General features: G+C 45.0%; 2 protein-coding genes across 6 annotated transcripts in view; both read left to right on the top strand.

The window, feature by feature from the left end:
- NT5C3A (5'-nucleotidase, cytosolic IIIA) overlaps positions 1–15,135 on the top strand; it is a 54,381-nt gene that overhangs the window by 30,432 nt on the left and 8,814 nt on the right. For 2 of the 5 annotated variants that reach the window (XM_055143667.1, XM_055143673.1), the window contains 3 exons: positions 1,168–1,222; positions 8,848–8,946; positions 10,426–10,495. In XM_055143667.1, coding sequence (XP_054999642.1) covers positions 1,187–1,222; positions 8,848–8,946; positions 10,426–10,495 — 205 coding nt within the window. In that variant the 5' untranslated portion in view covers positions 1,168–1,186. The remainder of the gene's footprint in view (positions 1–1,167; positions 1,223–8,847; positions 8,947–10,425; positions 10,496–15,135) is intronic. The other 3 variants (XM_055143676.1, XM_055143664.1, XM_055143678.1) reach the window with 3 other exon arrangements.
- Positions 10,512–15,128, top strand: LOC129405956 (protein lin-28 homolog A). Its single transcript, XM_055143680.1, has one exon. The coding sequence runs from the start codon at positions 11,310–11,312 to the stop codon at positions 11,925–11,927; it is 618 nt and encodes a 205-aa protein (XP_054999655.1). The 5' UTR covers positions 10,512–11,309; the 3' UTR covers positions 11,928–15,128.

Here is a 15,135-nt window from a genome sequence, read left to right as displayed (position 1 = left end):
GTATATTAATTATATTTTATGCATTTATAATACAAGAGGGAGTACTAGATTTTAGGTTATGAGAGAGCCTTTGTCTTTACTGCACATATTTTAATTATAGACAACACATATTCTATCCAGCTTCTTTCTACACATGGGTCTTAAGAAAAGTCAAATTAATTGCATATTTATTATACAGCTTTACTTAAAATACAAGACATTGAGAAGCTGAAATAAGTAATCCCCATATGTACTACAATATATATTGTATATGTATATAATTTAAAATAGTTTTTTTAACTGTGCTTTTGGTTTAAATAAATAGATTACATGTTAATTTCAGTCACCACCATAAAATGGTCATTCACTTACCAATGTTACCAATATTACTGCTACATAACTGTTGTCTGCCAGGCACTTTGCTAGAAATAGTACAACTAAAGTCTTAGTCACAAAATTTTTAACATTTAAATCTCACAAAGTCAAACATTTGATTTTATAAAATTAAACATTTTAATATGAAAAGTTGAATACATTTGATGTAATGTATTGTATTTCTGGTATATTATATTTCTGTATATATTATTTATATATTTATTCATGGATTCAGTAATAATAATTATTTGCCCATGAAGATACTCATTCTTACATGTAAAGAAAATGTTGGAAAATGTTTTCTCAGTACAAACATTTTCTTTTAAATATATACTGCATTTTAATTCTTAATTCACATATTATGAAACATATTTTAAATTCTTAAAGAACTACAGACTGTTTCAACAAAAATTTTAGCTTCAAACTTTGTGAGAAAGAGCAGGACCATTACTGAGCTTCAGAGGCAAAAGATGCCTTTTATTTATTTATTTATTTATTTATTTATTTATTTATTTATTTATTTTTGAGTTTGGGGCCATGCACAGGGTTTACACCTGGCTCTGCACTCAGGAATTACTCCTGGCGGTGCTTGGAGGACAATATGGGATGCCGAGGATTGAACCTGGGTAGGCTGCATGCAAGGCAAACGCCCTACCGGCTGTATTTTCGCTCTAACCCCATACCTTAGCATTTAAATCAAACCCCAGTACTACCTTAGTCTGTCATTAACAACAGGAAGAGCCTGAAATGTATGTATGTCACGTGTCCCTTTTTTCTCTCTCTTTTACTGTGACATCACCTGGGGAAATCCAGAAGATTGGATAACCAAGAAATGCCTATTCAAGATTCTGCTGTACTTGTGAATATGGTGGGTATTTGAACATTTCCAGTTCATTGTGTTCATGGTGACTCATCACCACTTTTACCTGTCTCTAACTGTAGCACTCACTGTAGCACTGTCCGTTGTTCGTTGATTTGCTCGAGCGGGCACCAGTAACATCTCCATTGTGAAACTTGTTAACTGTTTTTGGCATATTGAATACGCCCCGGGGAGCTTGCCAGGCTCTCCGAGAGGGACAAAGGAATGGAACCCGGGTCAGCTGCGTGCAAGGCAAATGCCCTCCCCACTGTGCTATCGCTCCAACCCAACTAGATGATTAATTATGGAACTTAAGCTTTTGTAGGTTTTTCTTTTATTTTTTTGATACAATTTTTGATACCCAGAAGAACATCAAATGTTTGTTGAATAGAATCTCAACTTACCTTAGAAAACTTTTTCTTGGCATATCATATGCCTCGAAGCACTTCTCAGGATATAAGATTGTTATTCCATTGCTTCCATCCCCCACCCCTTATGCTAGATTTTCCTTGCTCAGCACAACACACATAAATTTTATCTTAAGTCTCTAAATTAAAATGACAAGTATTTACATTTTTTAAAATGTCCTCAATAACCACAGAGTTATTGCATTATAGGATGAGTTAGGAAGAACAGGAGGTCTGGGGTGAGAACTGGTTTTACATCTGAATTCTTTTTTGTGGTTGTTTGTTTGGGGACACACTCAGCTGTGCTCAGGACTTACTCCTTGGCTCTGTGCTCAGGGATCATTCCTGGTGGGCTCGAGGGGCCCTGTGTGGTGCCAGGGATTAGACTCAGGTCAGCCTCATACAGTGCAAGCACCCTACCCACTGTACTATCTCTCCAGCCCTTACTCTTAACAAGCTGTGATATCCTTGCTCAAGAGACTCATCAAACCTTTAAGAAATGAGTATGGGCCACAGAAACCATGCAGGAGGTCATCCGTGGCACTCGACTGACCACAGATGACCCTGGCACTGCATATAGCCCTCTCAGCACTGCCCAGGGTTTGAGCACAGGGCCTGGGACACTCCTGTGGGAACGACCCTTACGTCCCATGCAGAGTAGCCCCAGAGTGTTGTGCAAAAAAAGAAAACAAAGCAAGTAGCAAAAAAGAAACGGATATGATACCAACACCCTTATAATGTACAGGAGTATAATAAACCTGTCATCATGTTGTACATTGCATCCTCAAATCTTAAAACCGAAGTGTTCTTATGCTATTTAACTGGATATATGTAAGATGCCCCAGAGTACCTGATAAGGAAGCACTCACAAAATTTTAATCTCCTGTGTTATGTTAGTGTTGTAACTTGTTAAGTAGCATTCTTTAACATGTGGGGAAAATTATACTCATCTCCTTATTCACAGTGATAGAATAATCCCTAAAAATCAGTTTCCTTTTCTTTCAGAAAGAACTGACCCACCATCTTCTCATTTCTTTCTCTTTTTTTTAAATCCTCTTTCTAGCTTTCTTTTTCTCTGTTGTTGTTTGTTTGTTTGTTTGTTTTGTTTGGGGACCGTACCCTGTGGTACTCAGGGCTTCTTCCTGGCTCTGTGCTCGGGGATCACTCCCGGTGGTGTTGGGGGGGGACCATATGGGATGCCAGGGGTCTAACCCAGGTTGGCAGCATGCCAGGTGAGCGCCTTATCCACTGTGCTCTCTTTCCAGCTCCACTTTTTCTGGTTTAAGATATGAAACCGTAACGATTGGACACCCAGAGGGGTTTGCGGGACGTGGTTTCCAGGGTGTGAGGCAGGTGTAAGCTAGCCTGGGGTGCTGATTTAGTCGCTGAAGTCGGGATTGCTATGAAGGATCGCTGTGAAGCATCTGAAGTAGCCGATTTTATATGTCAAATTTCACCCAGTATTGGCGATTGTATAAGATCCAACCTAATACTTGACATGGTGTTTAGGTCCTTTGCAGGATGAGCGTGAAACCAGGCGGCTTTTGTGTGCGGCCCCAGGTGTGAGATCCTGGCCTTCCCTGTGATGTCAGTCATGTCCCTGGCAGGGTTTTAACCTTTATTTTTGGGGAGGGGGGTGCTCCCAGATGTTGCTCATGGACCTGGGGGCCTCCAGGTGATTCTCAGCCAGCCGGGTAGGTGGTTCTAGGTGGTGACCTAGATATGGATCTGGTGGGTCCAGGGTCTGCTTCGACCCTCAGTGCCGAAGATTTACCTCAGCCACCACAGCAGTGCAGGGAAATGGCGGGAAGGTCCCCTGCAGTGCTTGGGGGGCTTTGAGATGCTGGGGATCGACGGATGAGCCCGTGGAAGGCCTGTGCCCTCACTGCTGTGTGCCCTCTCTCCTTCTCAGTTTCATCTTTAAACAAAATGGAATCTAAGGGATATGGAAATATCCCACCATATAATTGCTTTGTGGGTCCCAGAACCATCTAAGTCTCTCAGAGAAGAAAATAGCAAATGCTGCCAACCCGCAAAAGAAGAAAAGCAAGCCAAAAGATGAGGCACTGTTTGATTTTTCTGAAAAAGTTGTGACATCTTTCAGACGGTCTCTCCCCTCCTCCACTTCCATTCTTCCCACCAGCTGCAAACTGCTGTTTCCCCTCTTCCCCCATCGCTCTCGTGGAAGCCATTTCCTCCTCTGTTCTTGGCTTGTCCCCAGTTGGCATCATTTGGTCCCTGTCCTGCCCACGTTAGTGTCTGATCACCTGTTTGTACGAGGTGAGTCTTGGTCAAACTCTTGTATTTCTTAGAGATGCTTAACTCTCCCCCTTTCCTTGGTCACTCTGTGATGAATGAATTGAATAAAAACTGTGCTGTCCTGTCATTCTGTGGAACAGATCAGACAAGAGGTTGGCAGGGGAGATCCCGTCACCCTGAGTCAGAGACGTAAAGCCTGTGTAGATACATCAGTTGTCATATGAAGCTGGAACTCTTTACCTGAACAGCTGGGGCCCTGGGAAACCTAGGCAAGTTCCCCTGGGGACTTCCAGAAGATTCTTTTCCTCATAGTTGTGGGGGGTGGGGGAGACACCTCACCAGTGCTGGGGTTGAGCCCTGAGCTGGCAACTCTGCAGGTGTGTACTAGACCCATTGGGCCACATTCCCTGCCCCAGTGAAGATTCTTTTTTTTTTTTTTTTCTTTTTGGGTCATGCCTGGCGATGCACAGGGGTTACTCCTGGCTCTGCACTCAGGAATCACTCCTGGTGGTGCTCAGGGGACCATATGGGATGCTGGGAATCGAACCCCGGGTCGGCTGCTTGCAAGGCAAATGCCCTACCCGCTGGGCTATCACTCCAGCCCCCCTAATGAAGATTCTTAAGGAATTTCAATCAATTTTTATGCAGGTTATTTTCAGGAAAAAAACAACAACAACGAGAAAACACTAATTTCCAATACTGTCTATGATAAGGGATCCTTGAGTAACTTACTCCCGCATCACGCTTCCCTCAGCATTTTTCAGTATTCCCCCGTCCTACCTGCGCACTCTGTCACACACACCCGGACTCAGCACCAAAGACCCTTTCTCAGGTTCTGTTTGGACGTTTGTTGCTCTCCTACTGTGTCTTTCTATCCCAGATCTGAGAGAGAGCGCTCTGTGTCTGCCCCTCTGCTGACTCATTTCACTGTGATCCTTCCCTGTAATAGCAGACTGCATGGTTACATCTTTTCTTATAGCTGAGTGGTACTCAATTGATAAGAAACCATAGTTTCTTTACCCAGTTATCTGGTCTTGGACACTTGGCGTGTTTATAGATTTTGGTGTTTGTTAATGGTGATGCAATAAACATAGAAGTGTAAATGGCTTTTCTGAAGAGAGTTTTTGGGTGCGTGGGGTAGTTGCCAAGAAGTGAAATTGCTGGGTCCAGTGGGAGCTCAACTCCTAGTTTTCTGGGGTGTCCATATCATTTTCCAAAAGGCCGGACAAATCAACATTTATTCCCACCAGCAATGAATGAGGGTCCCTTAATCCCTGAATCGATGACAGCACTCATTGTTTTGTTCCTTGTGATGGGTGTTAGTCTTCTGGTGTGAGATGCCTTAGTGCTGTTCGGAATTACATTTTCCTAACAATAACATGATGCCTTGTGCCTGAACTAATCATTACTATGTTAATTAACAAAAATTCTGTCATATTTTTCTACAATTATATTACAAAAAGTGAAATTTTCCCTCGAGTTGTGTTGGTTCCATGTTGCTGATTTTGTTTTTTGCTCCGTTTTTTTGGGATGCTTACTAGTGCTTCAGAATCATTATATTTATATCCCTTTGCTTAACACATGGAATGATTTGAACTGAAGTAAGAAGCGAACAATGCTTTCACTTGAAAATTTGGGAATCTTGGTGATGTTGAGGTTTTTAACACCAACTTTGATATTTATTTTCCATTAATAAAAAATAAAGGCCACCATTTAAAAAATAGTGAGAAAAATCCGTAGGGCAAAAGTAAAAATGAAATAAAAAAGTAAAAAACGAAGTGAAAACTTAAAATGAAATTGAAAAATTTATGCCATTGCAAAAAAAAAAATTTATGCCATTGCATATTCACCCAAAAATACGAATGATTTGTTTTCTCTTGTTGTCTCATGCTTTCAGTACACGGTCAATCCACTTATTTTGCGTTTTGTTCTCAGTTGAGGACAAACTGCATGTGCAGGTTTATCCTCAGGCACGCCCCGGGCAGCTCGGGAGTACCTTGAGCTCATGGACAGTACATCTCGCTGGGGCCCACGCAGTAGCCCCTCTGAGAAGCCTCGCAGCATCCTGTCAGAAGTAGGATGCATTTGCTTAGTGCTTCGTATCTGTCTTTCTCAACAGAAATTTTAACACTTTCACTATGTGTTTCATTTGACAGTTTTTCAAGTTTTCATAATCTCTTTGATAATCCTGGGAATTAGGAATACCAAAGGCTCTGCCTGCACCCGAGGAAACTTCTGTATCATCTCTCCATGTAACTGTGCAGGGTACTATTGAATAATCTGTTCCTGCTACAGGCTTGTGAGGACATAGTTTTGACATCAGCTTCATGAGTTTTTTATTGGATGGTTGGTTGGGTTGGGTTTTGGGTCCACAACCATCAGTACTCAGAAATTAGTCCTGGGGGTGCTCAGGGGACCTTCTGTGGTGCTGGGATTCAAACCTGGGTCAGACGCATGCATGGCAAGAGCCTGGCCCACTTTCTGTCGCTCCAGCCCTGACATCAGCTTTTTAAGAACTCACTGTTGTTTAAGTTCAGTAGCCTGCAAATACAATACATGAAAGATCAGTCAAAATAAACAGATTTTGCTTAGTCATCTTTCTATAGATTCTTAGCTCTCCCCACAGCCAAAAGAACCTCATTCTTGTCAGCAAAGTTCTACTCCTTCTCCAACATTTGCTTATGGATGTGTTTTCTTTTGTTTGCAATGATGGAAAAATTTAACCCCTTATTTATTTTCCATGAAACTGTGTCAGAGAGATGGTATAGTGGGTAAGGCTTGCCTTGCATGCGGCTAGCTCGGCTCAGTCCCCAGCACCCACCTGTTCCCCAAGCCCACCTTGAGCACAGAGGCAGGAGTAAGCCCTGAGCACCACTGAATGTGGCCCCCAAACAAACAAACAGTTGCATCATAACCAATTGGAAAATCTTTTTCTTGTTTCGGGGGCCACTTCCGTTGCTGCTCAGGTTTGCTCCTGGCTCTGCTCAGGGGTCACTCATGGCAGGGCCCTGGGTACCGTATGTAGTGCCAAAGGTCAAACCCAGGTCTGCTGCATGCAAAGCAAACACCCTGCCCACTGTACTGTCACTCGGGGCCTGGAAAGCCTTAAAATGATGCAAAATTCCATGGTTTTCACATCTGAATTATTATTTGGGACAGAGGACACTTCCTTTGGTACCCAGGGAACCCCAGGAACATGCCTGGCAGTTGGGGGGACCTGGAGGGAGGGTGCCATATCATTTTATGTGCCCCCCTAGCAGCTGCCGCTGTCCAGGAGGACTGTGGAGGAAGGGCTCTGAGGAGGTGGCAGGGAGCAGGAGGGAAGAGGAGACGCATGCTCCCATCTACACTGTGACTGCTGTGTTACTGGACTGAGTTCCCGACCCCCCACGTGCAAAGCCTCTGCTCTTCTGCCAGGCTGCGGCCCAGCCCCGTGGGTGCTTTTTATTTTATTTTATTTTTTTTAACTTTTTTGGGTCACACCCTTTGTTGCACAGGGGTTACTCCTGGCTCATGCACTCAGGAATTACTCCTGGCAGTACTCGGGGGACCATATAGAATGCTGGGAATCGAACTCGGGTCGGCCGCGTGCAAGGCAAGCGCCCTACCCGCTGTGCTATTGCTCCAGCCCCCTGTTGGTGCTTTTTAATTGTATCTGCTTTCAACATATTTTTATTTTGGAGTTTGGGGCCATACCGCAGGGCTTGGGGCTTATTCCTGGCTCTGTACTCAGGGATCACTCCTGGTGGGCCCAGGGGACACTGTGGGGTGACAGGGACCATAAAGGGCCCAGCCTCCTATTCCAGGCATGTCTGGTTTATAATTTTGGTGTACCTGCGCGTGTTCTCTGGAGGAGGAACTGTGTGCTGCATCTGTTTCCAGGACGGCCCCACCCCTGCCGTTTGACCTCTCTCCACTCTCAGCCAGACGGGACTGCCGTGCACTGTGCAGAAGCTGGGGTGCAGATAGGAGGGCCTTGGTTTCGCCCTGGCACGTGGAAGAAACCAGTCTTGGAGTTGCTCTCACCTGGCCTTCAGGTGTTTTGGTTTGGGGGTGTGTCCATTCACTCCATTGGGTGCCCGACTCCGAGCTGTGCTGCTAGCTCAGGTGGTCTTGATGCATTTCTGGCCAGTGTCTGAAACTTGAGGGCTTGGTTTGCTTTAGGCAGGACATCTTCCTCCTTGTGGACACATTTGTTTCACATTTTTGGAAGGAAATCTGGTGGGTGATACTCCCAGTACTTTCAAGAATGGGTTAGTTTGTTTTGTTTTTGCCACATCCAAGAGTACTCAGGGCTTATAACCTGGCTCTGTGCTCAGGGAGCACTCTTATAGGGCTCGGGGGACCATATGGGATGTCAGGGATCGAACCCGAGTCAGCTGTGTGGAAGGCAAGCGCCCTGCATATTGTACTCTTTCTCTACTTCATTTCTCTTTTCTTTTCAATATTTTTCCTGTTATTTCTATAGTAAACATTTTTATGAGTAGAAAAAAATTACACTAGAGCGATAGCACAGCAGGTAGGACGCTTGCCTTGCATGAGACCGACCCAGGTTCGATTCCCAGCATCCCATATGGTCCTCTGAGCACCGCCAGGGGTAATTCCTGAGTGCAGAGCCAGGAGTGACCCCTGTGCATCGCCGGGTGTGACTCAAAAAAGAAAAAAAAATCACAGTCAAGTAATGTGTTACTATACAGTTTTTCTTGATCTTGCAAGTAGAAACTACTGACAGGGTTGCTATTTTTGTGTATATGACTGGTAACTGAATATAGCAGTTTGCCTTTTTAAAAAATAATGCTGGTTCTGGAGAGATAGCACCGTCTGCCCTGCTCCCAACTCCCCTCACCCCCCCAAAGCCTCAGCCGTTTGTTCTTAAAGTAATAAAAACTTCTGCTTGGTCTCAAAGAAACCTGGGCAAAGAGGAATTAAAACTAACACATTTCTCTCTCTCTCTCTTTTTTTTTTAAGATGCCAGAATTTCAGAGAAGTTCAGTTCGCATCAAGAACCCGACAAGAGTGGAAGAAATTCTCTGTGGTCTTATTAAAGGAGGGGCTGCTAAACTTCAGGTCTGCTGAGAAGCCTCGTCTGATAAGCTTTTATTTTCAGGGTTCAGCAGCTTGTGTTCTGTGAAAACACGTTAGATAACGTTGGGGTGGATACACTGTAAAGTCTCAGTGATGCAGCTATAGAGCCCGTGTGAAATACTGAGAAGAGTATGTGGGGGAGTATCGGGAGCCTGGAAGCCAGATCAGTTCGAGTGATGCCTAAGCCCCTCCTGTGCCCTGAGCGGGCTGGCACCACACGAGCCTTCAGGCTTGGCACAGGGCAAGGTGTGTGCAAGCACCTGGGAGATGTGTGAGCACCCTGGCTGGAGCACAGCCACAGTGAGGAAGCAGGAAACTGCAATAGCCAGAGGCAAGGGAGTGAGAACACGAACCTTTCTCTAAGGTAAAGTTCCAAGCTCACCTGTGCTAGAGCTTTAAACTGTCTTAAGAATGTTGCAGATATTCTTGAAAATGTTGTACAGTTGCAAGTTGCTGTTCCATCTTGAAAAGAAATAGGATGTGAGGCTGGAGCCATAGTAGAGCGGGAGGGCTTGGACACAGCCAACCCAGGTTCTATCCCCGACACCCCAGATGGTCCCCAGTCCCACCAGAAGTGAGTGATCCCTGAGCGCAGAGCCAGGAGAACACCAGGTGTTACCCACCAGGAGAAAGAAATAGAATGTAACTTTAATAGGGGATAACTGGTCTTTCAAATCTTTACCTTTTTTTTTTTGCCACACCCAGCTGTGCTGAGGGGTTATTCCTGGCTCTGCACTCAGGAATTACTCCTGGTGGTGCTTGGGGGGCCATGTGGATTGCCAGGAATCAAAGCCTGGTTGGCCGCATGTAAAGCAAGCACCCTATCACTCTGCCCCCTTAAATCTTCACTTTCAAAGAAATGCTTGAAATTTTCATTTCATGAAAATTAGCAGGCTGGACATTCAGTAAAAAAGTACTTTTTTAGAGGGGTGAGGATAGGGGTGCCTGGGGGGCCCACACCAGTGATGCTCAGGGCTTCTCCTGGCTCTGCATTCAGAAATTACTCTTGGCAGAGCTCCGGGGACTATATGGGATGCCAGGGATGAAAGCTGTGTTGGCCACGCACAAGGCAAATGCCCTCCCCGCTACCATAGCCTATTACCACTTTCAAACTGTGATCAGATCTCCTAGCTGTCAGGGACTGGCAGGCTGTCACATGTCATTCCCGCTGTAGCTTTCTTGGGCAAGTTTTAGCCACGTGCCATGGTTGAGTGTCAACACTCGCTGTGGTTTCACTGCATTCTCTTTATTGATCAGCGTTATTTTATGTATTGCCTGCAACTGCAGATTCATCTAGTATGTTCCAGAATTGCCTTTTCCTGATTGTGGTCGGTCCATTAGGGCTTTCCGTAGGAAGCGCCTATGAAGGACGGGAGGCGAGAGAGCCTGACGTCAGCGGCTGGGCTCCTGGAAAGCGGCAGATCCTTGCCGGGTTCTCACGGATCTCCCCTTTTCTTACAGATAATAACAGACTTTGATATGACACTGAGTAGATTTTCCCACGAAGGGAGAAGATGCCCAACATGTCATAGTAAGTGCAACACTCATGAATAAACGCAAGGGTACTGCCACCCTTTCCTCTGTGTATTGTCGGAGACAGACTTTTTCTTCCCCTTCCTTTTGCTCATTGAAAGTGAGACTTGCAGGGCTGCAGCGCTAGCACATCAGGGAGGGCATTTTCCTTGCACGCGGCCGACCCAGGTTCAATTCCCAGCATTCCATATGGTCCCCCGAGCACTGCCAGGATAACCCCTGAGCATCGCCGGGTGTGACCCAAAAAAGAAAAAAAAAAGTGAGACTTTTTTTTTTTCTTATATTTTGGGAAATTTGCTTTTTTCATGATAAAAAAAAAAGCATTGGTCAAATGCTCTCCTTTCTAAACATGTTGTCCTATGTTTATGTTGTTAATATACAAATTAAGTAAAAGATTAAGTTATTTCATACATCTCAACATGTGTTGCTAATATACTTGTTTTTCTCTTACTCTTCGTACATAATTTGAGAAAGTATTTTGATAATTTGTATAAAAATTGCCTAAAAATCCTATCCCTTGGTCCAATGATTCCTCTTTGTAGACTTTTTAATCAAGTAATCTTCACAGTAGGAAGAAATTTTATTCACAAAAATAGTGGTAGCTAAGTTCAGCATTTAAGTCACAAAAAGCAAAAGCTTGGAAGCAACCTAAAAATGTTAGCACTGTGGAAGTTTTCAAAACTGTGAAAGTACCGATTGTGCTGGGGAAGATGTAGCAGCCTCTTCTCCGAGCCACCCCTTTGCCTCCGGACTTCTCTGGGGCCAGCAGCCGCCCGACCTGGGGCCCGGGGCCGCGGGCTCAGCCGACGACCATGGGCTCTGTGTCAAACCAGCAGTTTGCAGGTGGCTGCGCTAAGGCGCCCGAGGAGGCGCGGGAGGACGCGGCCCGGCCGGCGGAGGAGCCGCAGCTGCTGCACGGGGCCGGCATCTGTAAGTGGTTCAACGTGCGCATGGGGTTCGGCTTCCTGTCCATGACCGCCCGCGCCGGGGTCGCGCTCGACCCCCCGGTGGACGTCTTTGTGCATCAGAGTAAACTGCACATGGAGGGTTTCCGAAGCCTGAAGGAGGGGGAGGCAGTGGAATTTACCTTTAAGAAGTCCGCCAAGGGCCTGGAATCTATTAGAGTTACTGGTCCTGGTGGGGTGTTCTGTATTGGAAGTGAGAGGCGGCCCAAAGGGAAGAACATGCAGAAGCGGAGATCTAAGGGAGACAGGTGCTACAACTGCGGCGGTCTAGACCATCATGCCAAAGAGTGCAAGCTGCCACCCCAGCCCAAGAAGTGCCACTTCTGCCAGAGCATCAACCATATGGTAGCCTCCTGTCCACTGAAGGCCCAGCAAGCCCCCAGCTCCCAGGGGAAGCCTGCCTACTTCCGGGAGGAAGAAGAGGAGATCCATTCCCCTGCCCTGCTGCCTGAGGCCCAAAATTGAGCCAGTGGGTGGGGGTTATTATCCTTTTGCGATCAGCAAGTTTCAAGGAGCAGGCATCAATCAGCAGAGGAGAAAGTGGGAACAGGGTGGGCAGGGGGCAGCTGGCACTGCCATGTACGTATCTCAGGCCGGGGTCCAGAGCTTCACCCTCTCTTCCCTCTCTTGGCAGGGGGGAGGCGGTGAGGCAAAGGAACTCCAATCACGCTGTCTAAATGCACCTGAGGGCTTTGAGGGCTGACCCCCTCTGCATGCTTTATCTGAGTCTCTATGCCCAGGATCTCTTGCTTTTGAAATGTTCTGGACACGGAAGTGGTTTTCCTTTTAAAGAAGGCCGTGTAACTGTTTTCCATGCCAGAGTGAAAAGATTGATCAGACAAGAGACCAGATTAATGGGCCCAACCCACAAGCTTCTGCATTCCGTGGGAGGGAATCTCAGGGCTAAGACAGGCTTTTTCTACATCTTGCCTCCCTACACTCTTGGGTTAGAGTGTTGGGAACTGTCCCAAGCCATGGATTGTGATGAAAGGCCAAAGGGGGACTGGAACAGCGCTGACCTACCTGCTCCTAAGCTCCCTCCCCATTCTGGGCCAATATGATTTTATTTATTTGCTGCCTTGGATTGCTGCACCGTGGTCCCACCTTCTCCAGGATGCCAACTGCATTAGCTGTGTGCAAATGACGTATCTTGTGCATTTTAATTTTTTTTCGTAATATAAATATTCTGGTTTTGTATTTTTGTGTACTTTAATCTAAGGCCCTCATTCCTGCACTGTGTTCTCAGGTACATGAGCAATCTCAGGGATAAGTCAGCGGCAGCTCCGGGTCTGCACAGCAGGAATACCTTTTGTTGTTTGATCAGCAGGGAGAAAAACTATTTGAAGTGGATTGAACTACCTCATATTCTTTTTTTTTTTTTTTTTTTTGGCCAATTGTGAGCTGACTTTTCTGCCGTTATGTTGTCTTGAAACCCCTCCATCTTCTTCAATGTTCTCAGGGGGTGAGGGGGCTAGGTTTTCCCTGGGTGCCCTGTGACTTGATTTCCTCCCCAAGATTGGAAACTGGTCTGAACAGGAAAGGTGGTGCAGAGAGGTTAGGAGAAGCCAGGACAGGTTAAAGGCACCAAGAGGAAGCCAAGATCAGGTGAGGTCTGTGTGTAGGATGGAGGATTGCTGTCCCAGACCTCTAACCCCAGGGCACAGGACTCTTGACATCCCAGCTCCATCTTTCACTGGATTGGGCTAGGCCTACCATGCACAACAGAGTGAATGTGTGCTTGCTAAAAAAACAAAAAAAACTTGAGTTCATAAGGATAGTTTTCAGAGTATATCTCTGTATCCACTTTGAGATGCCCAGGTATGGATATGAAACAGGGACCAAATCCAGATCCTTTAACTCTTTGGCTTCCTGATGTCTCCTTTTTTGGGGCCCAGAGCCAGTGTCCTGCCCTGCGGTATCAGTGATTCATGTCATGGTGAATAGCCAAAGGAGAAAGGGTGGGGTGGGCGTTCGTTTACGTGCTGTGATCCCTGCAAACCTCTACCTCACTGTGTTGAAACGGGGCAAATGCAATAGACCGCATTGGGTGATTTGTGTCTGATCCTGGGTTCTTGTTCTTCCCCAATTTGCAGCCCCTTCTAGTTATTGTATTTGTCTGGGCTTTGTAGAACTTATGAGTAGCTAATTTGGTGATTTCCAGGTGGCCTAGTTTGTGTAAATATAATGTGTTGGTCTTCTCCATGTTATTTTGGGGTTTTATTGTTTACAAAACTGTTGTATAAGAAAAATAGCCAAAGCATCTTTGACAAAAGGTTCTGCACCAGGTAAAAGGATCTGAAGCAAGCTTGGGGACCCTTCTTGAAATGGGGGTCTTGAACCACCCTTTCTCTTGTGTTCCCCTGCCCTTATTTCCTATTTTGAATCAGGTCTTCTGTTCCTCAAACTTCTACCATTTCCTGAATTTTCTTACCACCTCCTTGATTCCCCCTTCTACCCCCACTTCCTCCATTCCCCTCTAGCCCCCCAACCAATCCACACAACCTTGCAATTTTGTGGTGTATCCCCACAAGTCTTAAAGTGATTTTTTACAAAAGTCCTTTAGAAGTTCAGAACACTCTATTTCTTGCACCCAGCCTTTGAAGAGAGGACTATCACTTGCTAACTTTTATGCCAAACATGCGCTGCTGTATTACTTTAGTTTTGAATATTAGGGTAGAGAAGCAATGAGGGGGCCTTCCATGTAAAGTGGGATCAGGAAACCAAGGAAAGGGAAGATGAATGTATATCCAAGTCACTCAGGAACTTTTGTGCAGGTGCAAGAAACTTAGGTCAAAGTGGCCACAAGATTGTTTAATAGGAGATGGACGAATGTAACTCCATGTTTACTGCTAGAAACCAAAGCTTTGTGTGAAATCTTGAATTTCTGGGGAGGGAGGGCGGGAGAGTAGGGAAGCATGTACCTGATCCCCTTCCCTCATCCCATGGGCTGAGATGGGAGCCCATGGGCTTTGGTGACCCCATCCTTGGGAAATGTTTATTTGATGGTTGATTTTGCGGTATGGGTTTACTTCCTTTCCCTTTTGCAATCATTTTGCTACATATATGCTGATCCTTTTCCCATTCCCTTTCTGTACCCTGGGAAAATACAATGAATAAATAAAAACTTATTGGTACTAAAACTGTCAAAAAAAAAAACTGTGAAAGTACCTACAAGACAGAAAATATGCAACTATTGTGAACAACGTTTAGAGAACTTTTATTTATGTGAAAAAATACAGAGTACAATGTGAAAGGAAAAATCAGAGCTCAAAATTACCAATCCTTGTTTCATCTCTTCATTTATTTGATGCCACATAAGACATTAAGACTGAAGAGATATAGACCAAAGTATATTTATTTTCTTTACAAACTTGTTTTTTCTATAATATCATACTGTTTGTTATGAGAAAGAAGTATATTTCAAGAATGAATTCCATGTTTCTTTTAAATTAAAAAAGGGAAGAAAAGGGGATAAGAGTAAGAAGACTGAATTTTCAAGCCCAGTAGTGGAATGAAGCTGCCATTAATCTTGGTTTGAAAACCAGTAGGTTTGGTGCTATCGAGACCAAAATCCGTAATGACTGTGCTTATTGGCGTGGCATTTCTAACCCTAAAAGAAGAAGACATTATGGATGGCTGTTTCTGTTAATTCCTATTCTGATTTTCTCTTTAG

The sequence above is a fragment of the Sorex araneus genome, chromosome 1 (genome assembly GCF_027595985.1).
Source record: "Sorex araneus isolate mSorAra2 chromosome 1, mSorAra2.pri, whole genome shotgun sequence".
Lineage (NCBI taxonomy): Eukaryota > Metazoa > Chordata > Mammalia > Eulipotyphla > Soricidae > Sorex > Sorex araneus.
The sequence above is the reverse complement of the archived record's forward strand: the minus strand, read 5'-3'. Positions and strand labels throughout refer to the sequence as shown.

Excerpts from the sequence above, each read along its gene's own strand:
- LOC129405956 (XM_055143680.1), top strand. The coding sequence starts at position 11,310 with ATGGGCTCTGTGTCAAACCAGCAGTTTGCAGGTGGCTGCGCTAAGGCG.